Raw genomic sequence first — 25,356 nt, 5'->3', positions numbered from 1 at the left:
ATAGATGATCTTTTCCTCGCCAGATCTAACAATTAATGCTCACGTTCACATGAATTTGGAATCCAGTTTCGATCTTTCAATTGCAACAACGAAATTCCAGATCGCTTCGGAAGTCGTTCGAAGGGTTCCAAGCAGTTCGACTCTGCTGGCCTTTCAACATGAAAATCCATTGAAGTTGCGTAGGTGCAGGTACAACAATGTCAGTGACCGAGCCAAAAGTTCATGGCCGAGGCATCGTAACACCTACAGGGCTAGAAGAACGCAGATTCTCTTCAACGATGGCGTAACTCTGTTCGACTCACAATCAACTGGACTCGCTGCCTGTGGTAGACGCGTTTCGTTCCGTACCCAGTAATGCGTTGGCAATAATGTGTTGGTCAATAAAACTTGCAAGAACTTTCTCTTCTACGTTTTCATGCCGTCGCGATGTCTGTTCCGAATATTAACAACAAAGCTGCTCCAAGTTTACGTATATATATGCTGTTGAAAATATCTGTGTGGAACTTCCCACACTTCAATAATATAATATCTATAAAGTATAAAAAGAAACATTATTTAAATATGGGCAATAGTTGTTGTGTGAGAATCGGAGAATCGCGCCAAAGTGTCAACGGTAAGTCCTCGTCTAAGGGTAACAGAAATTAGCGTTACAGTACACTTATTTGACCAATGTGCAAATTTTGCGAACCTCTGTTTGCATACGTCTGTGCGTATGTGAGTTCTAACAATGCTACTAGTAGTTGGCTGATCCTCATGTCACGCAAATTGGATATATTTTTCTCGCCGTTGTAATCTCATCGACTCATCCCTCTCACTGGTCAAGTACTGACAAGTTGTGTAGTTTCTCAAATTGCAGTTTTATAATTGGGCAAACGCAACTATAATTGATGCTTCAGTATTGTATAGTTTAGTCAGAGTGAAACCCGATAAATACATACATTGATCTTTCACAATGAAAATGGTGAATCTTATAAAAGGGAACGTTCCATAAGTGCTGCAACGCTCAAAACGCATTTACTTTAACAATAAACGTCACTTTGTCGTAATCCAATTGTCAACAGTTGATCTACCCAATCTCAAAATATCAGTCTTGAAATCAACGAGCCAGTCGATTCGAAACCTTATTCACCACATCAACTGCAAGACTTTCATATTCATTCGGCAATTTCGAAGTTGAATATACTAATGTGTATTTTTTTCCTTTCTCGCCATCCACAAATGTCGAGGTTACGCTCCGCGGAATTCCTAGCTAATGCCCAGCCTATCGAAGAATTATACCAAATAGACCGTAGACAAGCTGATCTTCCGAATAAATATACCGTCAAAAACGTTGAATTCGATTACGGAGAACAATCGCTAATTGTCTGGTTCACCTTGCACGAGGCGTCGACCAATTTCTATTTTTTTGTTTCTTCATAAACGCAGCCGGGATATGTAAGTTTATACACGAATAGCTTCGGTCAATGCCATGGCGGAACCATGGTTGCCACCTCACGCCAACTACCGACCCGTGGATCGAGAAATGAGGGGGGCAAAAATGTAATGGGTCATACGTTTGACCCGAAGATTTAATTTTCCACCGCGAACCCGGAGTAAAGAAGCCAAAACCCGGATAGGTGGCAACCCCGAGTGGAACCCATTCAGTTATCGCATTGCCTTATGGTGTAAGACTGGCGCGATTAGTTTATTTGCCCCGTAAATCCATATTTTGATTTACGATGGAGATGTGCTGTTCGACGATAAACATGGTTTTGCAATTAATTCAAGCACACAGAGTTACTAAATTGTTTATTCAACCCGCAACAACGTCAATTGTCAGTGCTTGTAGTTTGTTTCATTTCGATCGCTACAGTGATCTGTATTATCTACTGCCGATAAGTACTCTAGAGCACGGTTCCTGATTCTGACTTATTTTTCACTCGTCAAATGAAGATTTTCCGTTCAAAGCTTCCTTTCGATTGGTGTGTATGACGCTTATGACCGATTTCACGGGTGAGAAAGGAGTGAAAATCAGGGTCCAGTATCCGATATGGGCCTACCATCGACTTTCGTTGAAAAACGGGGAAACTACGAACGCGCGCATCTCTGTCAGATTTCTCTTTTACCGACGCGGTTCAAGTTCGGCCAAACGTTCCTCGGGCAGCACTTCTCGGCGTGATTAGTGAATTTCCGAGGCTTTGAAGCCGCCGCTCGCCGCAGCACTGCGCTTCCACAATCAGTTCGTTTTACAAGTGCACTGCTCGGTGCCCGCAGTGACGATAGGAAATAATCGTTAAGTGCGATGCTGGTTAAACCGCAATGAGAAATCCGCAGCTACGTAGGTGACCTCGTTTCCCTTTATTGCTCACAATTAGTACGTACGTAAAATCGGCTACTTAACATCCCCTTCGAGGGTAGAATGTAACTATTATAGGCACAAAAATTTTGCTGTACGCTTAGTGCTTTTTTATCGAACAACTGCAGTAGTAGAGTTCGCTTCGACATAGCTGATACGTATGTACGTTTTACACGTAGGTTTACATATATTTTCGTAGTTATTATAATGATTACATGCTTTTACGTGCATTAAAGAGGCTGTGCCATGATTACATTGTAGAACATTTTATGTAAATTATACCTATACAGTGACCATAGAAAATAGTTAATAAACCTTTTTCAACATTTTTATCCAAACCGTAGTCGGAGTGAAAATTTTTATTTTCCCAGCACCTTCTAGACTTAGGTACTGCAGACGTACGACTGGCTGTATTATAGGTATCATTGAAAGTAACGTCAATTTACTCGTTCACCAATCAATCCCCATTACCCACGTGTCTACGCAAAATTCAAAATAGTTTCTAAGCAATTGGTTGAAAAGTGCGATTCCCAGTCAGAATTTTTCAACAATTGGTCAGTTGTCTTGAACCGTTTTCACACCGTATTGTAATTAGCATGAAAAATTACCGTGGGTTCGAGGATTAACCGAATACATATACGAATAGGTACATGCATGTATTAAGTAGTAAGAATTATACCGAAACGTCAAAACTACGACCCCGTGACTCGTTATTGTCATACCGAACGTGACCTGAATACCTTGTGAACGGTTGAAACGTGACGGTATCTACAGCGCCGCGCGTTTTGCGGTGTATATTAAAATTTCTGCTCTTTGGCTACGTTTATTATCAGTGTGTCACTGTTATTATCACTGTTTTCATTAACACGCTGAATTTCTTTCGCTTCATCGGATTATCCGGTAAAAAATTTAGAGATTGAAAAATCCGGAGAATTCTGTGTTGTAACGCAAGGTCGAAACGTCGCGAGTTTATTGGATCCCCGGAAGTCCGACGATGGATGAATTCTTGGAGTAATTCTCACGGAATAAGAAATATATCCAGTAATTAGCATATTATCAAGTTTACTGGTGCATGTATATGTATATATATACACACGATGTCCTCTAGTTTAAGTCAATTATAGTCCTCTCTTGCCTGTGAACTAGCCGAAAAATTGCACGCGTCTCAAAACATCGTAGTCCATATTTTGTGGATCGTTAAATATTCAACGTGTCTAACATGCACCTTTACTTTTTTGCATGTCGAGAATGTTTTAATATTTTTTTACTTTGGGAGAGATCGATAGAATTGCATAATATCCTATTCGTTATTTGGTTATAAGTAGCTTTAAAAAAATTCCTATATAATAATTACGAATGTAAGGTATAATTTGTATTATTCACATTTAGTCCTCTTAATCTTATGATATCAGGATTAGGCTACCAGTTTTTATTCTCCTAAACCTTCAAACGCAGACGTCCGGTTTTATTTCTAATTTATTGCGTCTAAGCCGCATCGCGAATTCCGTATAATTATTCGATTTCATTTTCGAATTTACCATTAAAGGGGTGCCCTTGTTGATTTCGACGTTGATATATACATCTCCAAATATCAAAGTCTACGGATCTTAAATATGACTGGCGACACAGCTAACGTGAGAAAATGGGATGCATTGTCACATGATTCGTACAGAATCAAAGTCACACTTCCTTTTGGAGGGAAAAAAAATTCACCGGAAGGTTAAGGCATCTATGCATTTTACTCTACCTCATCTATCCTTGTCTGCAGAAGCATTTATGCGTGCAAACGAGGACAGATGTGAATGCATACCGAAAAAAATGTAAACTCATTTCTTTTTATGCACGTGAAAAACAGTAAAAGTAAGGATAGATAAGGCTACCTCATCTTCCTCTCTCTTTTTTTTTTTTTCTTTTTTTCTTTATCGACGTTCCGGCTGTTCCATTCTCTTTCCCACTCTATATGTTATTATCTCTATGGTTATTTTGAAAAAGATTAAACCTCCTTCGCGGCCAGTCGGCGGTGGCGCTGCGATCCGAATCAGCATTGCCAACGTAACCAACTCGTCGGAATGACTGCGGCCAAGTGTACGTCTTTCTTTTGGGTCAAATTGCAATTACTCCAGCGCCTTCGCGAGTCGGAAATGAGTGACTGGCGTGAGATTAGGAAATGAAAAAAGAGACGAAGATTAGTTTGCGTCAGCTGCCGGCCGTCGCTGTGATAAAACCTACCTTTCAAACCGTACGACGTGATCAAACGCGAAGCAAACGCCGACGGCTATATTGACCGATCGTATAATGCCTGCCACGTTTTCATCTCTGCGCGTCTCTGCATCTCGGTTATGAAAAGTAGTACAAACTTACAACTAATGCCTGACCGCCAATCCGGCCTCTCATTGTGCTTACTCCCTGCTGACTCCCCGCCTTATGTGGAGATGAAAAATTTCTTCGAAGCAAGTGCCGTTCTCGGTCCCGCGATGTGGCTCACTCGTAAAAATTTCTCCGTTCCATCCAGAGCTTAGGGGGCCCCCCTAATTCGATGGTCAGAAACGCGATACTTCTTATTAATTTTATCGAGAGATAACGGTATATTGTGTATGTATTAAATTATCACATTCTTTAGCCTCGAAGACCTCTTCAGTAATACGAGAACAGAAAATAATGGAATCGTGAACGATTGGTCAGATATCGAGAATTGATTTATGGTCGATTCAATATTATTGAAAATCTAGTCGATTTGATCGAATTCACTCCACAATTTATTCAGAAGACTGTCTTCTAAGAAATCACTGAAACTGATTTTTATTTATTTGTTTTTGTTCAGCAGTTAATACAATATTACCATTTGTCAATCATAGTCATTAACGGTACACTGCTGTAACATTAAATATTCAATAATACGAAGATTGTGAAAAACAGTTTCATTGAATTATTCGAAAACAGTCTTCTGCATAAAATGACACATCCCAAATTGAAGTCGAACGAATCTAATATATTTTTAACAAACTTGAAGTGATTCGTAACGAAGCATCTTCTATAATAATTTCATGAATTTACTCAGTATACAACTATCTCTTAATAAACTCTACAAAAAGTATTGACAATAATCTGAAACTTGTTATAATTCCATTAGACTTGTACGCCAGCATGCAGTGTTTACCAGGGTATTTTTTTCTTTCGGGAATAACCCGAATGGAAATGGATAGTAATGGATACGAGATATGAAAAATAGCGCGTGTTATCCACTACAGCAGGTCCTTTAGACTCGGTAGCCATGTGCCACGGATTGTTTGAGCAACTCATTATTCGTCCACCTTTTGCCTCGTTCGTTTTCGAAAATTTGATCAGATCCTTCTTAATTCGTATTACACGGAGTAATTTCATTCGATGTGGGTAATGTTTCTTACCTCTGTTTCCCACGCCAAACTATTTCCACAATACGATACTGTCCGAGAATTAAATCTTTGCATCACGCAACTATTATACGCCAATGACGAGATTTTAATGTTTAAGATATATACACGTGCGTATGTCCAATATGCGCAGATATTGTAAATTTGATTGCTTAAGTTAGGGAAGCAGTTGAAAACAATTTTTTCACCTCAACTAAAATTGGTTTAAGAGGCAAATTTATCGCATATTGCATATATACGGCGCCATCGTAAAATATTTGTGAATGAATTACATCCTAAAAAAGTGAAACCTACAGATTGTGATCATTGTTCTTATTATTTTTATCAATCATATTGTTTTACGGTCGTGGTTACGCTATTCGACGAAAATTTTCGCCCTATTCTAGCAATCTCGATTGGTGAGATACACGCTATAATTTAACTTGCGCAACTTCGTATTTCCTGTCCGTAAACTGATGCGATATTCCAGCAGAATTAAGTCTTGACGTGACAAAATATATCGCTAAAGGCAAATATTTCCTGAAAGTGTATCGAAATTTTTCATACGCATTAAATATCGCAGTAATACGAGATGAAAAAAATTTTCATTGCATTTATACTGTATATTTATTATTTATGTACCCGTACATACTCTATCTATTATGTAAAAAATGATCGGTCATACAGTAAGATTATAAAGTGAAATACCTAAATGCAATTATTCGTTTTACACGGTTCGTAAAATAAGCTACATTGATGCTCATTTTTTCACAAATCACGAACAATATATTTTTCCTCACTATTATTTACAGAAGTTCCCAGTTTATTTCTGGGTAATTATGATTTTATGACACGCGGCCTGAAGCAATTATATTTCTCACCAGCTCCTTAAATGCGAAGGTCAACTATGACGTTTTATGAGAATCTATACGATTACTCTACCTTGCCTCTTATAACGTGTTTTTTTTATTTTTTTTTCTCCTGCTTTGCTAAAGGCGTAAAAGGCATGATATAATTTTTGTTGCTGCGTCGCGTATGCACGTGGTATACGTATCTAATGTTACCGACTTCTGCTCCGTACGATAATTAAATAATCTTACTCATATCACCTAAATATAACTCATTTCATTCATTATACGTATAGTATATGAGATAGTCGAGATACAATCTGAGTTGCCAGTAACACTTAAACCTTGACTTTCGTGATCAGCTTCCGGGTTTCGTGTTGCCGCTCACGTAATTCCGCGTATTTTTTTACCATTCCGACTATGTCTACTTATATAATTATCGTCGCTCGCAAAAACAGTCCATTGACACAATTAAAGAATCTGAAATAATTCTGAAACATCCCGTGTCTGATGTGAAAATTTTTAAACTTTGATCCCGCGTGTTTTCATCTTGAAGAAACAAATCTCTAAGAAGAAAATTTGAAAAAATTTTCAAAAATCTAGCGTTACATATAAGAATGTTCCAATGACCGTCTACACTGGACTAAATCTTCTTTCCGATTTTTCGTGAATTAGTAAAAAACGCTGACCCGCGTCGCTTCAGAGCTTAATAATTTTGATAACCAACACAGGATCTTTCAGAATGATTTCAGATGCTAAAATCGTACCGATCAATCTGGTCGTGTCGAAAAATTGTATAATTTCATTCAAATGGTTTCAAAAAAAGCGAAAAAAGGTGATTATTGTCGAAAGTCTAAACAATCATATAAAAAAATGTCGGTCAAATCTTACAGGTCAAGAGTCAGATCCATGTCGAATTGGCGTGGAATGCCCCGTGTGCATGCCGTTACGCGTCGCATTATTTATTCTATAATAATATAAAGAAAGTATTTTATCGTGTAACCATAGTCTGTCAATCTGCGGGTGAAAAAAGTCGAGATAATTAGACAGAAACGTGGAGAAAATTCATCCGTAATAACGTCGAAAGGCTCGTTTTTCGGTGACAATTCGACCACTCCGCGTGTCTCGTTTGGCAAGTAATCCTCGTTAGCCGAGCTGAGTGTACGTAACATCCGCTGTGAGGAAATATTTGCACAGAGACCGAGGAAGTTCCGAGATTTCGATGTGTTCTAAACTTCCCGGCTATGTCTCGTGTCGCAATAATTGTTGTATACAGAGTGAATTGCTAACGACCGAATAATTTAATGCGCATGCGCTAAAATTCAGTTGTTTTGTCAGAGTGACCAATGTTTCTTAGGTTACATATATCGCGGCGACCTGTCATCTGAATTTATGAATGTTGGTTGACCTGACATAAGATCTGAATTTTAGCGGATGCGTATTAAGCCATTAAAATTGTTAGCAATTTAATCTGTATAGGTATGAGGTAATTGTGCCAGTTATTGACACGTTTAGACCGAATTATTGAACGTTTCATCTTCCAAAATCATAAATTGAGAGCAAAAATTGTCAATTTCTCGATTAAAAATTGTTTATTTATTTTTATTGTTTTGTATTTTTGGAATCAAGGATCGAACAGATACAACCCAAAAAGGTCAATAACTGGGACGGGCACTTATCTCATACCACTGACCACTTCAAATAAAACCGCAATATCGAGTAGTGTGATTGATCCGTCGCGGTAATTTTTTGATAAGTACCCGCTCTCCGGGCTGTTGCTATATTAACGAGCGTATTTATAATTGTCACAGACCGCGACCCATCAAATTGCATCGTAATAATTAAGAGTGAACCATAAACAGCCAATGGCAGATTATATGCCAGGGCAGTCGATTCGAAAATGTCTTAATTAATATGCAAAACGTGACGTGACATCGACCACGCGATCCAGCGACCATAAATTTCACGTCAATTTCTAGTTTTTGTGTCAACGATGTGGGGACGGAATTTAGAATGAACGCTGAGGAAAAAAAAATAAGTTGAACAAACAACGAAGGAGAAGGAAAAATCGGTACTTGTGGGTAAATTTGTAGAAGTTTACATGCGTGTGGAAGATGTCGCGCTGTTATGTTTACACTTTTCACAATCCGGCGCGAATGCCATTAATTAAATACGCACAGCAAGTGGCGTACCGGTATTCCTTGTGTATAATACACTCCGATACTGTGAGCAAAAAATAAAAAGAAACGGAGGAGAAAGAGAAAAGGAAAGAGACGGAACAATTGAAGGCGGCCGACTTCTTCTGCCTGAAACGAAACGTGGAAAAAAAAATAATATTCTAATCGCGGTAATAAAGTGAACGAATGTACCGTTTTGCCAAAGCGATAAAATTTCTTCGAGCTTGTGACCCATATTTACTTCTTCTTCGGCTCCCTATCATCTCCGTGAGCAGATAGGATCTTGGTTTTATGGAATGCTAATTTTTCAAAATAAGGTGGAGAAAATTGAACGGAAAAAGCAGCCTTGACGTGCGCCCGGTAAATATGTCACGTGAGTATTTGAAGCCCGTGGAAGTTTATACCGCACAAATATTTGACGGGGACATAAACTGTGCGCGATGGATTGCATGCGCAGATATTTGTAGGTATACGTAAATGCAGATCCGGGGAAACAGTTCAAGTGACTCAAGGCTGAGATGTGTTTTTTTTTTCGTCCTTTTTTTTCTCCATACTTTGCACAATTAAAACACTTTATTTTACACGGTTAAAAATAGTTAATAGGGACAAGAGTTTACTGATCTCTGCAGGGGTCTTGCAACTTCATATTAGTCATCTTTAAAGTCTGTCATACGTATACATAGTAAGAACGACGACGTAATGAAACGTCACACCATGTAAAAAATAATAATAGTTATTATTGTTATATAGTACGCGTATACATATATACGTATACTTTGCTGGGTGATATTTGAAATGGTTTCATTTAAATCAACATTTTAAATATTGTCAAAGTAACCATTTACGTTTACCCATTTTAATTACATTTTTAAAAGCATTTTGCGTATTTCATTTTAAATGGATCTGTCGAAGCATTTTACCCAGCAGTCGCTGTAGGAATCATTGCATGCAAGGCAAACGTTAATTGTTCATTTTAGGTGTAATGGCTTGCCTAGTGTCTACCGGTTTATATTGTCCAAGCCAGCGTCTAACAACAAAGTTTAATTCGCGTTTTTTTTTTCGTTTTTTTCTCTAACTATTTCTTTTCCCATGTGGTTTACCTCTTTGGTGCCCTCGGTCGACCCTGCTTTGAGTCCAAAGTCCAAACTCGCAATATTCAAGGCCAGTCTCGGGCACATGATACGTGTATCCTTGCGAGGTACACGTCCGTACAAGCAGGTTCGGCGCATCTTTCGACTTGTCGAATACGTACAATATTTAAACAAAAGCCACGTAATGTTCGGGCTGAGAGAGTTTCTAGTTTCGTTCAGTTTTCACGTAACTTTCGGCGAAAAATGCTTGCGTCACTTTATCTGTTACACGACGACGGGAGATAATATTATTTTAACATCGGATATGGGCGAGTCGACATTTCTTTTTTTTTTTTTTTTTTCTCTATTTCAGTCCAGTTAGTATATGGAAATGGCATAGATTTTACGTTTGGCAATGAGACTTTGAACATTCTCATTAACAGGTAACGAGGAAATTTAAAGTGCAGATGAAAAGTTACAGCTGGTAATATTTTGAACGTCTGCGTAATTGAGAAACATTATTGTACGTGATATATATAAAGTTATTATACAAATTGTCGGTTACAAGATTTCAAATATTGAAATTCGACAAAAATCAGAACATTTCGGAAAGATTTGTCAATACCTCGTATGGTCTTTTAGAATTGCTCTTAAGTCCCAGTCGCAGAAAGTATGTATCGGTATCTCTAAATTCAATTCGCGTTCTCGTCGAGAGTATTAAAGTTTGATAAATTTCTTAAAACTTGCGTTATTCGAAATACTTACTTCCAGAGCTATTTCTGAAAAACTTCTTAAATATCCACATCACTTTTTCACACTTCCAATTTGTCAACGGTAAATAATGCTTTTCACAAACGTACATCACTAACTCTTGTCCGTCGAGATTACAATTCTTCGCCTAGAAACACTATGATTTCCTATTATTGTACGAATGACTGTTATAATGCCCGAGTATCCCTAAATTCGCAACTTTTATTGTAATTATGAATAAGCGATACAACAAACATTGATACCAAAAGTCTCTCCGTGCATTATTATACTATAGCAGAACTGCGACGAAATCTTCAACCTTGACAGTTTTTTCAGAAACGAGGTGAGAAGTTCTGTTCGGCTAACCTCTCGATGGCTTCTTTTTCCAATATTATATTCCTACGCGAGGATCGCCGTTACACAAATTAATCTCGATTCTTCCTCTGCAGATTTCGTACGGTGTGATAATCACGGCTCGTGTGGCGTCGGGTGATCTTGGATCAAGTACGCGTGACCGCAAGCGTGATAATGCAGAGATGATGTTCTTGTAACCTTTTTATCCGAAGTAAGATCTTTCATCCTGAAAGAGTATCTGGGATAAATTATTAAAAAATAAAAATATCAAGAAAAATACTTCTTCGTTGTGAATTATGTAGGCCGAAAAGAATTTGCATTTTACATTATATTCCACAATTTATAAGTGGAATCCTGATCGGAATGCGAGGATGGAAGTCGAATCCGACGTGCCGAAGTCCGTCTTTGAAAGTCTGATCGTGGCGTCCGATTGAATTTACACTTTGGATATAAGTATTTATATTGGGACATATTTAGCCGCCATTCCAGCTGCCCACCCTGACTCGGTATATTTGATCTGATCCAGCTTGAGATTTCGAGAGGTTTGATTTTTATAGTGAAATCATCACTGTTGGACAAAAAGTCCGCTATTTTAAGTTGGATTTTTCGTCGTTGGTCGTAAGCATGCTCTTTTTTACCCTCATCGAAATCAATACTCCTTGTCTTAAAACTCACATCATCGTATTAATACTGTCCATGTACATAGATTCTAATTGATTTAGCAGATCGCAAAAAATAACACTATAATCTTCGTTAACTCGTAAATTTGCACATGTAAAATTTTTTCTTACAACAGTCTAAGTATCCGTGTAAGCACCCACAGTTTTTCTGATAGATATGCGCGAAACTGCTTCTGCAGTACTCGAAATCGATTAGTCGAAGGTCAAACTTCTTTTTATGCGTTAGCGCGTGTTTTTTCTGTTCAATTAGCAAAATCTCCATGGGTGTATTAGACAAACGAACGCAGCAGGAACATTACTTCGTAACGGTATTCGCACGGGGAAAAACCCACGTCTTCGTGCCGATCCTTCTTCAACGACGTTCGAATATTTTATACCCGCAACGACGGGACGGTAGCAGCTTTCATAGTTCTTTATTCGAGCGGTTAAGTAATCCGCGGGAGTCAAAATCAGAACAAAAAAGGACAAAAATCATCGATGACGTCGATCAAAACCCATTTTTACTTTCACCGAATCGATTCGGATTTGTATCAAGAATTGCTAGTACCGGATTGGTCGGATGATCGAAGCTAGTCGATCACGGAGACTTCTTGAGATACTAGCGCTAAAGAATCGGTCCACTTTGAACCACATCGATCGCCGTTCCGATATCCTGGTACCGTTGCAGCGGTGGACGAGCACTGCCGCTAGAATGGAACACAGTAGGCCTGTAACAAAAGTAAATCGAGAAGAAACGAGGAAAGAGAGAATACCGTAGAACTACAACGGAAAAGTTCCACTTGTACGGACATTATGCTTGAGTACCGCTTCGCCACCAGGATGGAAATCGCAGCGTTTGGTTACAGGTTTAATGCCTCCAAACAGAACAACGCGTCACGTCGGGACCTAAGGAGAGTGGTGTCCTTTGCCGATTTCCGGAGTGCCTGGAGGTGGATGAGAAGCAGCCGACTCGAGTAGGTGGGAGAATGTGTAGCCGGATGATCGAGGAGGAGAAAGACGACGAAGGGCAGGAGGGGGAAGAGGAAAAGAGGGACGAGGCGACACGCATACCTACACTTGGACGTTATCTTATTTCATTTCGCGCAAAGAGGGGCGGCTCGTTTCGTTTTCGCGGGTAGAGCAAAGCTCATAAATGGGCTTCACGGTCCTGCATCCTCCGGTACTTGCCAGTTAACTACGATACCTATCGTCCGCAAGTCGGACTCTTAGTTGATTTACTCCAAACCAGAGACAACCAGATCAGAGTGATTGTTTTACAACCGTGTTGAGTGTACGCGGTTTTGACATTGGAGACGAAGCACTTCATCCGCCAGCCGATCGACCATGTAAGTCCGACGGGGTATATGTAAGCACTTGGAAAGGGAGTCTTGGGAAATTACTGGGAGTTTTGCCACTTTGACCATGATCGCATCGTCTAACCGATGTGTACCTAGATCCATCGTGATCAACGATCTTTTGATTTTCCGATTACTGTAACGTTCGAATGTGACTCGGTCGCGTTGTTGCGTATGGCATGAATTCACGAGCGTATCTAATCGGCTTCCGAGGTGATTAGGTTAATAAACCATGGCAACAATTTCTCGTTTCCGAGGTACTGGGGTAATGGTACAACGCATAGGTATAAATGAGGGATACGCGGTGGCGTCACGCCGAGCCGACTTGCGTGGCCGAGAAATGTATCTCTGTGTCATATTTCTTATGTCCGGCATGTTATAATTGTACAACGGTTGTGCGGAACGCGGTTTAAGTGTAATTCGATTCAACCCATAGTTTGAATCAATCCGAAAGCAATAAGTTTTATTCACCTTCGCTCAAACCGCATTCAAAGTAGGAGAGATGAAAAAAAAACGGTAAAGAATAATGGAAGAAAAAGTTTTCCAATCGTTCGGTATTGGCAATTTTAATAAAGAAAGCCCGATTTGTCGTAACGATCGGTATAAAATTATACGACTTGTGTAATTACGAATTTGACACAATTTTCAAACCCCATTCCTTGGACGTTATACCTCATGTGCACGCGAATAGTAAACGCGCAGTTCTTCATAGAAACAAAACCTCGTCTATGTCGCGATAGTAGTTACACCCGTCATCGTAACCGTCGTATGTAGCTATAAATCGCAACGTCGAGTACTATAAAAAAAAAAATACGATCGATGATACGATAACATGTTGTCTTTATCAGAAATTGGATCTGTTTTACAAGAAGAACTTCATAATTAATTACAAGCAGCCTCAACATCTCGCATCCTACAGTATTAATGTTTTCCCGAGCTCAAATCCCGTTTCTACACAGAGAATCAATAACTATTTGTTTCATTCGGTTTTGCGCACCAACCTCGGTTCAGAGTTCCGTTAAAAATTTACGAGTACAGTCCGTTTAGTTTTGGGTGACTGTTTGCTCTGTCTCAAAATCTGTTTTTAACTAGAAAAGTCATCTAACTTTTAGGTTTTTTTTTTTTTTTTACTAAATAACTAATTGACTGATTGCCTGAATCCTTGCATTCTGGTATAACCAAATGGTTAACCGTTATATGCTTTAAGGACAGGTGCATGATATTTGTAACGTTAAAATCTGTGCCCATGTTTGGACTAGTTATGTGTAGTAAAATATCCGCAATGGCCTCTACGGTTTTAGGCACGAAAAAAATGTGTTCAGAACACGTATACGTAATATGCTCATGATACGGTTTTTGCGAGGTATTATTACAGTCGCTTATGCAATACGATCAACCGCTCCACTTCCTCCATGCGAGGCTATACATTATGTATAGTAAAACATGAAATTTAAGAAGGGGGCAAAACACATTAAAACATCATTGCACGAGAAAACTGGCGGCTTACGCAAAGAGAAGTTTATAATTGTGATTCTTGTTCAGTCCTTAACTATTTTCATTTTTTACCGTAACCGAAAAATTGAGTTCTGGGTAAGAGATGAAAATGAATCTTGTAGCGGTAATCGGCAAATACAGTAGGTGGTACTGTTCTTGTTCATTATACTCATTTTTCTTACATTTGCAAACAGATTTAACGGTATTGAAACCGTTATTGTATCGATACTCATTTTATTGGAATTTTTTGGTAGCCCTAAGAATTGAATTTTTCTCAGTATAGTCTGAAAGCTTTGCTTTTTTACGCAAAGCACGACCACGTACAGTACCTACTATCTTCACCTCGAAAACTTTGTTTTCCATCCTAATTTTGGCAAAATTGTTTCAATAGTTCGTCTAAAATCATGCTTACGAGTACTACTGATGTTGCTCTGACGTTTTTGCTAATCTACTTGAATTTCTTGTGTATTTTCTTACTTGAATCAATTCACGTATCCCTCTCTTCCCTCCGTCTAGCGTAATGATTAGTTACAATTACTATCACTTGATTGAAAACACTAAGCCACGTCATGATTGTTGAATGAATAATCAAATTACACTTACAAGAAAAAATGAAAAGATAACATCTGTTTCACCTTAGTGTGCATCGATTTCGAACAATCGCTTGTCAACTGCAATAACAAATGACTTGTTTATTACGTCAAGTGTAGAAAAGATGAGGAAAACAATTTTTTCCAAACTTACAGGTATACGCAACTTTACGATAAAATACCGTCTAAATCATGCCACGCGTAGTTCGCTACTAAATCCATAATCTTCTAACGTAAAATTGTACCTACAAATTAAAAAAACTCTAATAGCCCATGCGCCTGTAATTTTTCGTTTTTCAGATCATCAACTAGGCCCGTAATTAGATCCGCGCGCACAGAAACGAAGGGAACGTCGAGTTGTTGTAGCGGACCAAGAAAAACATTCAAAAAATGAACACGACAATACAGATTCTCACGTTACTCTCATAACTTATGTAATCGACACGAAATAAGACAGTGCTGCAAAGTCCCAAACAACTTCCTTGAATTACAGCAGTAAATTATTTTTATCCGCGTATATTTGCCCAAATATTTTCGCCTCGTTAGTACGGATGGGAGTAAAAACGGAACCTGCCTCTCTGCGAAATAACATTTCGTACGATTTCGTTAGGTCAGCGTCCGCTCTGCGGCTGGTCCATGTGCAGTCGTTGACAGTGAATCCAAAGGCGCTGTGACCTCCTTTCGAACAACCTGTTTTCATCGCGATCTCCGGCAGCCGTCTTAGATTTGTGTGCCACGTCCCGTTTCACCGAATAACCATTCAGCCAGCGAAATGTTCGTGAATAATCTATCTCTCTTACTTTTACCACGACGAAAATTGGCTCGGCGACTCGGTCATCGACACTCGTTCTTTTTACGCCTACTTACCCCCTATGCTGATCCGTAGTCACTCCATCCCTCGAAATATCCATAATACACGAGGCAAGAATTGGTCCCCGTTTTCTCAAACTCGTTTCACTTTATTAATTATATTACCATTACCATTATTCTAAAAAAATAATACGATTTTGATAAATATTTCCAGTACTCGAGTCCTGAATTCGTTCCGTACGAAACTGGGACCGATTTTTGACGAATAATGCATCGAAAATGTCTCGGAATTTTTGAAATCGCGAATTTTTTTTCATGCTCTAAAAGAAAAATTTGGGTTTTCTTTGGTGAATATTTATTACCACGTGAATAAATCGGTCGTAAAAATTGACTATTATTCTCACCGGTTTTCTTAGGGCGCAAACGTACCTAATTTACAAAAACACTTGGATAAACATTTTCCGACGTTTCGTTTTGGACACCGGATGCGTTGACGATTTACACCTACGCTATTCCACTTGCTTCAAGGTGTTTAAAACCCTCCAAGTTCATGTTGAAACGGGTCAGTAAGGCTAACGGGACTTGCCTTTCAAACTTTGATCATTGCGGTGTAACACTTCACGTATTGAGAAAAACTGTGTCGTGTAGCTGCGCCTGATTGACAATGCCAGCATCCCAGCGAAAGTCGAATCTATGAATACTGGGGCCAACGGCCCGAAGGGAATTTCGCCTATTTTGATCTTAAATTAGACTCGTCTACAATAAATGCAACGTGTCAAGCCTCGCGATAAAATCGTCAGACCAGCGATAAGAACTCGATGAAACTGTTGAACGAAATGTAAATCGTAATGTGCAACGTTGGTGCTAATTATAGTGGCATTAATAGAGAATTCAAATAATTTTGAAACTATGTATCATTAGCCAATTACCGCTTTACACGGCTGGAATTGCGTACCGTGCAATTCAACTCTACGCGTTGAATTATACCTACTCGGATGAAGTATTTCCGCTTGAACTTGGAAAGTTGTTGCAGTGCGATAAACGTCTGATATTGAGTGCAGCAATTACAAGTGAAATCACTGCACTGCTAGAAGCATTTCTTGCGTGGACTGCGGTTTTTTCTGATTCATGGAGGCTGTATCTTCGTCAAGTTCAGTATGACGGTTAACGCTGTAAAAACGTAATACTCAAGCAATTCAATTAACCATCTCTTTCTCTCTTTCTCTCTTTCCATTTGAAAATGTAGATTATCCACATATAGAGCTTGCGAAGAGCAAGATTGAAAGTGGAACAAGCGGGAGTTTCTTTGACCGTGCAATCTCTCTGCGTGCATTCACGTACACCGGCATTAATATGAAGTGAGAAGTCAAGATCCAAAGAGAAGAGCAATTGGCACGATGCTCTCCGCGTTCAACCTTTGAAGGCGGTTGACGTTCGCCGTTATTTATATTGTCCGTATTCCGGTTGTCCGAGGTCCGAATATTCCCGTGCCAATACAGCCTGAGAAGCGTAATTATTTCTCGCTCCGTCACTTGCAGCACGAAAGTGTGTCGTAAAACAATTCCTACAATGAGACATTTACGACGATCATTAATCAAGGAACTTTCATGTATGGCTGATGAGAATAGCGAAGACCGTGAATTACATCTCACGGGGTGAAGCCTATTATGCTCAAGTTTCACACTTCTCGGTGGATGGCGTGTCATGGCACGTTTAACGTCTAGCCTGATTATTTCAACCGCGACTATACGAAGAGCCTAATGCAGGAACTGCATAAGATATGCAGAAAGCCGATACGCAGTGCTCCATTTATCGTGCAAGACAATATTTCACTAGCGCGCCGCAATCGCGGTGGGGATATTCACCTTTCGAATTTACCGTCATTGTCCGAGAGATAGCTGCAACACCCGTTTCCTTTCCTACTGCGGTCTTTGTCGCATCTACGGAGATGAGAATCAGAAAACTCACCAACGAGAGTATTTCTGAGAATGCGTGGAGACGTAATCATCCGCAACTTCTCAACCTTTTGTCATATTTGGTCATATTTGACATTCTAGCTGGTAAACGAAGATGGCGCCAAACCTCTTGGGTAGTACAGCGACGCTGTTCCTCGAGGCGACGCAACAGGATATCAGACAATCTAAAACGCCAGAATCAGTTCCGTCAACGTCGAAAAGCACAGCGCAAACAGCGCAAACGAGAGACGAGCCCAAGTACAAGTGGAGAATAGTTTGGCGGAACGTCATAGCGTTCCTCTACCTTCACATCGGAGCTCTTTACGGATTCTACTTATTTTTTGCTGGTGCAAAGTTTCTGACCCTGATTTGGAGTGAGTCGATCAAATAATATACCACCATAACACAATGCCATTCTGTTTTTTTTTTTTTTTTTTTTGTAACAATCAACGAACCCCTCATGCATTGGCTCGCTTTTTTCGTTCAGCGTTGGTGGTTGCTGCCCTTGGTGCTGTTGGTGTCACGGCCGGTGCTCATCGTCTCTGGGCGCACAGAGCATACAAAGCGAAATGGCCAATGCGTCTGATTCTGATGATATTCCAAACGTTGGCATTCCAGGTAAATGACGTCTCCAATTTGGGGCAATTGGGCTGTCAGACCATCGCCAATCACCGCAAATAATTTTTAAAAAATTTCCCCCCGTTTAGAACCACCTCAGCGAATGGGTTCGCGATCACAGGGTCCACCATAAATTTACGGACACGGATGCCGATCCGCACAATGCTAAAAGGGGTTTCTTCTTCTCGCACATGGGATGGCTGCTGGTCCGTAAGCATCGGGACGTGATCGAGAAGGGAGCGACAGTCGACGTGAGCGATCTTGAAAGCGATCCAATAGTCGTCTGGCAAAGAAGGTGAATGAATTTTCGAACCGAGCTTTCGAGTCTTGTTTACCTGCGGTAAAGTTACCAGTTTACATGGATGTGCTCACAAAAGTTTGCGGTCTCGGCTCCAAGCTCACTCCCCATATTTACACAGTCTCGTCCTAATTGCGAACTTTCGTAATGCGCAATTTCCCCAGTTACAATAATTTTCTCGTCTTTTTACCCCTTTTGTTGCACAATTATCACACCGCTGCCATGCAACGGTTTGTCCTACATTTCAGATTTTCAACAGGTTAAATTTGTGTTCAAATTACACGTTCTTCGCGTCTGGTCACCCTGTACTGAAAATAAATTAACACTTTTTTTTCCTTCTCTCTCAACGCTCGCTTCGCAGGTTGTACGTCATCCTCATGCCTGTATTCTGTTTCCTTATACCAACGTGGGTACCTTGTCGTTTCTGGGGAGAAACTGGAATGAACTCTTGGTATTGCGCCACCGTTTTTCGCTACACTTTGTCACTGAACCTGACTTGGCTTGTCAATTCGGCAGCCCATATTTGGGGCACTAAACCATACGACGAGTAAGTAACGCCTCTTTTTTATCTCTGTACTTGTTTTCGCGTTTCATCGTAATTCCACTCCTTAATGTAAAACAATTTACGATTTTCGGACTAATTTGACAGAGAAGGGTACACAATAACAATCAGAATGCTACGTACGAATCAATTTTTTGAAAAAATAAGATTAAGTAAAATAAAAAATCGTCCCTTTAGAAAGAAAAATAGAAAAAAACTTGTGCGCAGTTCACACGTGGTAGAAGCGGAGTCTTCAGAAACTAAACTGCGAGAGAATGAGGAGAATGAAATATCAGGAGTGGGATAATTATTCGTTTCATCGATAGTCGTTTCATTTCGTTTCATGTTTTGCATTTCCGTTTCATCGACATTTCCGTTATGTCGATAGTCGTTTCATTTCGTTTCGTCGAGTTTCAAATCATTTCCGTACTGAAGCAGTTTTCACCAACGGCGCTAAAGAAGTTTTCACTTCAATAAAAACTTACGGGATATTTTCTTCCTGCAGTTCTATCAGCCCGACGGACAACGTGCGCATAGCGCTCGGAGCTTTCGGGGAAGGATGGCACAACTACCACCACGTATTCCCGTGGGATTACAAAGCAGCTGAGCTCGGAAATTACCGGGCAAATTTCACGACCGCTTTCATAGACTTCTTTGCGTGGCTTGGACAGGCCTACGATTTGAAAACCGTGCCGCTTAATATGATTAAGAAAAGGGCAGCCCGTACCGGCGACGGAACGAGGATCGATCGAGATGAACATTACGGGCACTCGCACGAAGGCGCGATATGGGGTTGGGGCGACATAGACATGCACACCGAGGACATTCTTGATGCTCAGATAACAAACAAAACCGACTAGAAGAGGCTTCCTGGTTTGATCGATGTCTGGGCTGCTTTGATCTTTGTACAATCACTGCGTTATATTCACGTCTCGCGTTGGTTTCTTAATATGATACGATACGGTAATATACGGTTACGTCCTGGGAAGAACGCTGCGAGAGATCAGGTACCCGGCTGGGACGTAACAATATATTGCTTATAATTGCTATTCTGATCTGAGTGTCTGATACACTCAACGATGACCGATCGACTGCAGTCGATGCATGAAATTTAATTAAATTTTACACGTACCAAAGAATCGCGGCAAAACTACGCGAAATATAACATCTTTATTTATTTTTTTCTTATTATTCATTAATGTCAAAACCATTTACAAGGTTTTGTTGTACTTTGACCGCAAAATTTTATATCCATTATTCGGAAATGGATCGATTGCGACGCATGCATTCATTGCGTTTGCATATGCATGATTCGCGTCGTGAACCAAAATTTGTTAAAGCTGATCCCAACGATGAGATCAATGTGTGTTATTATGGACAGTATAACGACTGAAGTTGAGAATAAATTTAACGTCAATACGGAGTTTTAGAGAATAAGTATTATTCACAGCTACGCACAACGATTTGTCAATTAACAGAGAGAAAAAAATACAATCACAATGCTTATTTTGATTGATTAATATTTGTGAATAAAAACAATTGTTTGACGTATGGGCAACAAATCGTAGAATCAGATGTATTAGACAGGACTGGCGTCTTGTGCGGAAAGAAAATTAAAAAATTTGCCTTATCAATATGTGATGAAATATATAGGTACGAAACTTTTTATTATTCGATATTTTAATTGATAAAATAATTGAGTTGATACGTTTTCTTCCCCTTATCTTTTTTGCTGCAAAACTGCCTTTGTGGGTGCCTATATACAATGAAAAACGTAAATGTCTTAATATGTGTCGTGTGTATAAAAAGAAAGAACGAACGAAAGAGAAAAACATTTTAATGTTTTTCACGAACCCTTGTAACTACAATGTAATTGGTTACAGCTAAATCAACAGCCTGACAGTAATTACATGCTATAGACCTACTTGATTCACGTCATTCATTTATGTGAACTTGTCTTATTGCTAAAAGAACTTGTCGTGACTCACGAGTCTGAGGCAACGCACAATTACAACAGTAAGTGTACATTATTCCGCATAAAAGAACGTTTAATATCTTCTCAATTTTCCAATATCGTGTGGAAAAAATATTGCCGTGATGTACATATAAACATCTAACTTGAATCTCTCGAAAACCAAACGTCGGATTTCCGTTCGACTGCTGACAATTTTTAAGATTTTGAATCTATTTATACCCATGGTGTACTATAGCAATTATGCTACATTTTGTCCGTGCGCTGCACGAGCTTTTTTAGTATGGTTGAAGAGTATACAGACGATATAGTGGTTAGATTTTGCCGGTTCAGTATAATTAGTATTGTCTTATGATTACTTCTTTTCGGTACATACATATGACCCTCATACTTGTATTGGCTTTACATTATACAAAAAAATTAATTAAATTTTAAGTAAATTATTTTTTAAATTAATAATTGTTACGTATATAATATGTTTATACATGTATGTATATTACGCATAGGAATAAAATTCATATACATGCCTCTATAATTTAGTAGGGGTTAGTAGTTTACAATACCCAACGACCGATTAATCTTGATTGCCGTTGATACATTACTTTAGAGATGAAACGGGCGAAATCATCAATTATTGGTAATTTTTGACGATCGTTGCTTATGAATATTTTTTAAGGAAGAATTTCGTCTCGTCAAAAAATTAAATGATTTTCATCGAATTTAAATTCTGTTATAAGAATCTCTACGCGAGTATTTCCACACTTTTTCAAATATGGCTGTTTATACTCTGATGTTTTATTATGGATAATAATTGTGCTAACATTATACGACCTAAGAGTGTCAAGGTGACAATAAAAAAAAATTTGCTTTTCCTGTTCTGAACTTGTTGCAAGAAACTGTAAGTGATTACGACAGGTATATTTACAGCATTTACGTTAATAAACTGCCTATTTGCTTTCGCAGAAACATGCCGACAACACACTTAATGACGCTAACGATAGCAATCGAAACATATCTGCTGGATAAAAAAAAAAAAATAAATTACTTTGTTTTCCTTCTCCGTGTAATGTTATCAATCGTGTAATTCAACTGTCGAAGGAATTATTTACTAACGGCGATAGCGATCTTTTATTATCGCCTACAGCGCTCGAAATGTTATGTTCCCTGCTGCGATGATTGGGGAAAAAATATTCATTGACAAAATGTGATCCATTCGAGAGCTTCGACAGCCAGATTCATTCAACAAATATTATGTTTTTCTTTGTCTTTACAGGAAAATGTTACAAAAGCTTAGATGTAATCTAATCTTTCGTGCTCCCCATTAATCCTTTTCTTTTTTAACAAACACAGATATATCTACATTTATGATACATACGCACGGTTCTGATAAGACTATCTGTTTACAAAGAGATATATTTTGTTAAATCCATCTCCCTGCATCAGTTACTTTCTGTTTTTCAATCGTATCTGTCAAACTGAGCAGCGGCAATAATGATTTCCTGGTTAATGGCAAACAAATTGCTCATTGTTTTCGGGCTATTATGTTTGGGTTTTGCCATTTCTACCGTAGTTCTTGCCGTTCAAAATTCAAATCTCAATAACGATCTTCTCTACTGTAGGCGCTATGGATCCTTGGGCATCGTTTCAAGCTAGTCATTGTGAGTAAATATAATACGGATCTGTCAACATTTCGAAAATGTACTGTATTCGATATCAAAGGAAGTCAGTATTTAAGAACATTAGATTACAAATAATTGCAATTTACTCTTTTTGTAAGATTTTCTCGTTCTTACAGAGAATATATCGATGAAGTGTCATCTGCAGAGGACGAACTGGAATACGTTCGTTCTCTGGAAAAACGCGGCAATGCAAGACGGATTCAGAAATTGCAACCAAGACACGATCGGAGATTGAAAAACTTAAACCAAGAAAGAATGAATTGCTATTCTCAATAATTAACTAATAGATAAAACCTAGTATGAATAAAAATTAGTGCTGCTACTCATGATGAAGCAACTCGAATTCTTGGGCAATATGGATTGCCTAAATTTGCTTACACAAGACATGTATATCATAAAAAAAGTGTATATAACGTGAATGATTAAAGTGTATCGGGTCCAGCCATATACCCCTTGGACTAAACGTGATGTAAACGTATTTAACAACGGTTTTTATAATCTGCCAATGTTCGAGCAATAATTGGTCGTGCAGATATTTCTACCAAAATTACGTGCTACGGGCACCAAATGGCTTGTGACCCGCTTAACGGTCCTGGACGTCGGGTTGCATATCACAGGCGCAGCTGCGTGATATGTGTAACATTGTCGTATTTTTCCCCAATCGCAGAATTTCCGATTCAGCGTACATAAGTGTCGCGTACAATATCGGCTGATCTGGTTTCACGATTCTTAATGATGAATAGCAAGAAGAGAAAAGAAGGATGATAGAAGCAGACAAGTGTCTAAAAATGTCTCAAATCTACTACGCATGTACATACCTCTTCGAAAATGCAAACTATTCCGTCCAGACTTCCTCAATGATCGCAACTGCGCCATTATGTAATCAAAAACCTGTCTGCGTGGACTTTGTTCGTTAATTTGAACCACTTGCGATACACCTTGCGGTGAATAGGTCAAACGATGACAACCCACACAGTATAAAACTTCCATGGGATATCCCACTCAGGTCTCATACAGCCCATATATATCCTGGACTATTACGATACCCTAATGATATCCTGCATAAATCCAGGATCGCGTCAATGTTTATGGGACGTCCTATTGTCGGACTTGGCCATGCTGGACATTTATAGAATATCTGTTTCATAATCTATATATATATATATATATAGGTGTGTGTGATATTTTAGACATATTTATATGATTATTTGAGATCCAATCGCTGCATCCACAACATTTTATAATTACAGTCTATGTTAATTATATATTTGCATGTATCGTCATCACTCACAATTGCGCATATATGTACGTGCGCGCGTGTGTGTGTTTGTATGTCTGGTAATATAATGTAACAGTTCATTCGGACTAATTCATAAATTGTTACTATTTTTGACCGGTGATATACATTTTCTTTGTGAGTATTATTTAAAAATTCACACGTCTGTTCGGCGCTATGATTGCGGTGATTCCATATGTGATACTTCGCAATTGCTATTATAGAATTCGCGCTCTTTTATTGCCACATGGCTGATGGCGTTTGTGCACGTGGCACGTGTTCACTACTACATCTAGGATACGGAACCGATGAAAAGCGGTAAGTATGCATTTTGAATATTGAATAAATTTAATTTTACTTTAATTTGAACATAACCTCAAATCGCACACGTGCAGCGTCATCGTCATTTGTAATAATTGAACATTTTCTGCCGTAGAGTTCTTTTGTATAGAGAAGTTGAAAATCTACATTAGCGATGTATATTTAATTTACACGTATTGTAATACTATATGCACTTATGAAAAAAAGGAGAAGCATTTGTTTCATTTTATATTTTGATGGTTTTAGAAGAGCTAAAAACTGCTTTGTTCTGAGTTTTTTTTTTATCGTATTTATGGAAAAAAGATGAATGTTTCTGTTTTAATAGGGGTAAAGACTGCTTAATTGCTAATTTTTTTTTTTCTTTTTTTTTAACGATCAATTTATTTCATAACGATCATCACTGTGTCTAGTTCATGTATACATAGGTATATGAATGTATATTATATACATACGTCAATAAAATGCCATTCTTTATTATTTAATTATTCGACTATCAAATCCTCTGATTACACACAACATATTCCGATATGTACCAATGGTACTTTTTCGACAAAAATTTACCTCTGATACATTTCACTGTAACGTACCGCGGAAGTCCGGCTGATATTCACGAATATCCAGAGGATGTATTGTGCAATCCCATGAATATCTGGAATGCGGACATCTGGATGTTCCAGGGACATCTTGTACACATCATCGGGATGTATTAGGACGTTGCAGGGATGTCTGCAATAAACATACAGTACATCCTGAGGACATTTTGAGGACGTCTTTTGCCGTGTGGGAAATGTCGCACGAGTCGTTTGTATACCGATGATTTTTATATTTAAATAACAGAATAATCTCGTAACGTACGACTGGTTTT

General features: G+C 38.8%; 1 protein-coding gene across 3 annotated transcripts; it reads left to right on the top strand.

Moving 5' to 3' along the window:
• The first annotated feature begins 2,228 nt into the window (after positions 1–2,228).
• Positions 2,229–23,534, top strand: LOC124222650 (acyl-CoA Delta-9 desaturase). 3 transcript variants are annotated; one of them, XM_046633859.2, is made up of 7 exons: positions 2,229–2,317; positions 17,889–18,160; positions 18,274–18,404; positions 18,494–18,699; positions 19,064–19,249; positions 19,749–22,873; positions 23,011–23,534. In XM_046633859.2, the coding sequence occupies exons 2-6, from the start codon at positions 17,902–17,904 to the stop codon at positions 20,101–20,103; spliced, it is 1,137 nt and encodes a 378-aa protein (XP_046489815.1). In that variant the 5' UTR covers positions 2,229–2,317; positions 17,889–17,901; the 3' UTR covers positions 20,104–22,873; positions 23,011–23,534. The 3 variants fall into 3 exon arrangements, with proteins under 3 accessions (XP_046489815.1, XP_046489820.1, XP_046489807.1); XM_046633864.2 differs by lacking the exon at positions 2,229–2,317 and adding an exon at positions 12,713–12,942; XM_046633851.2 differs by lacking the exon at positions 2,229–2,317 and adding an exon at positions 12,715–12,928.
• Positions 23,535–25,356: the final 1,822 nt, after the last annotated feature.

This window comes from Neodiprion pinetum, chromosome 1 (genome assembly GCF_021155775.2).
Source record: "Neodiprion pinetum isolate iyNeoPine1 chromosome 1, iyNeoPine1.2, whole genome shotgun sequence".
Classification (NCBI taxonomy): Eukaryota; Metazoa; Arthropoda; class Insecta; order Hymenoptera; family Diprionidae; genus Neodiprion; species Neodiprion pinetum.
This window is presented reverse-complemented; position numbering and strand designations above follow the sequence as displayed.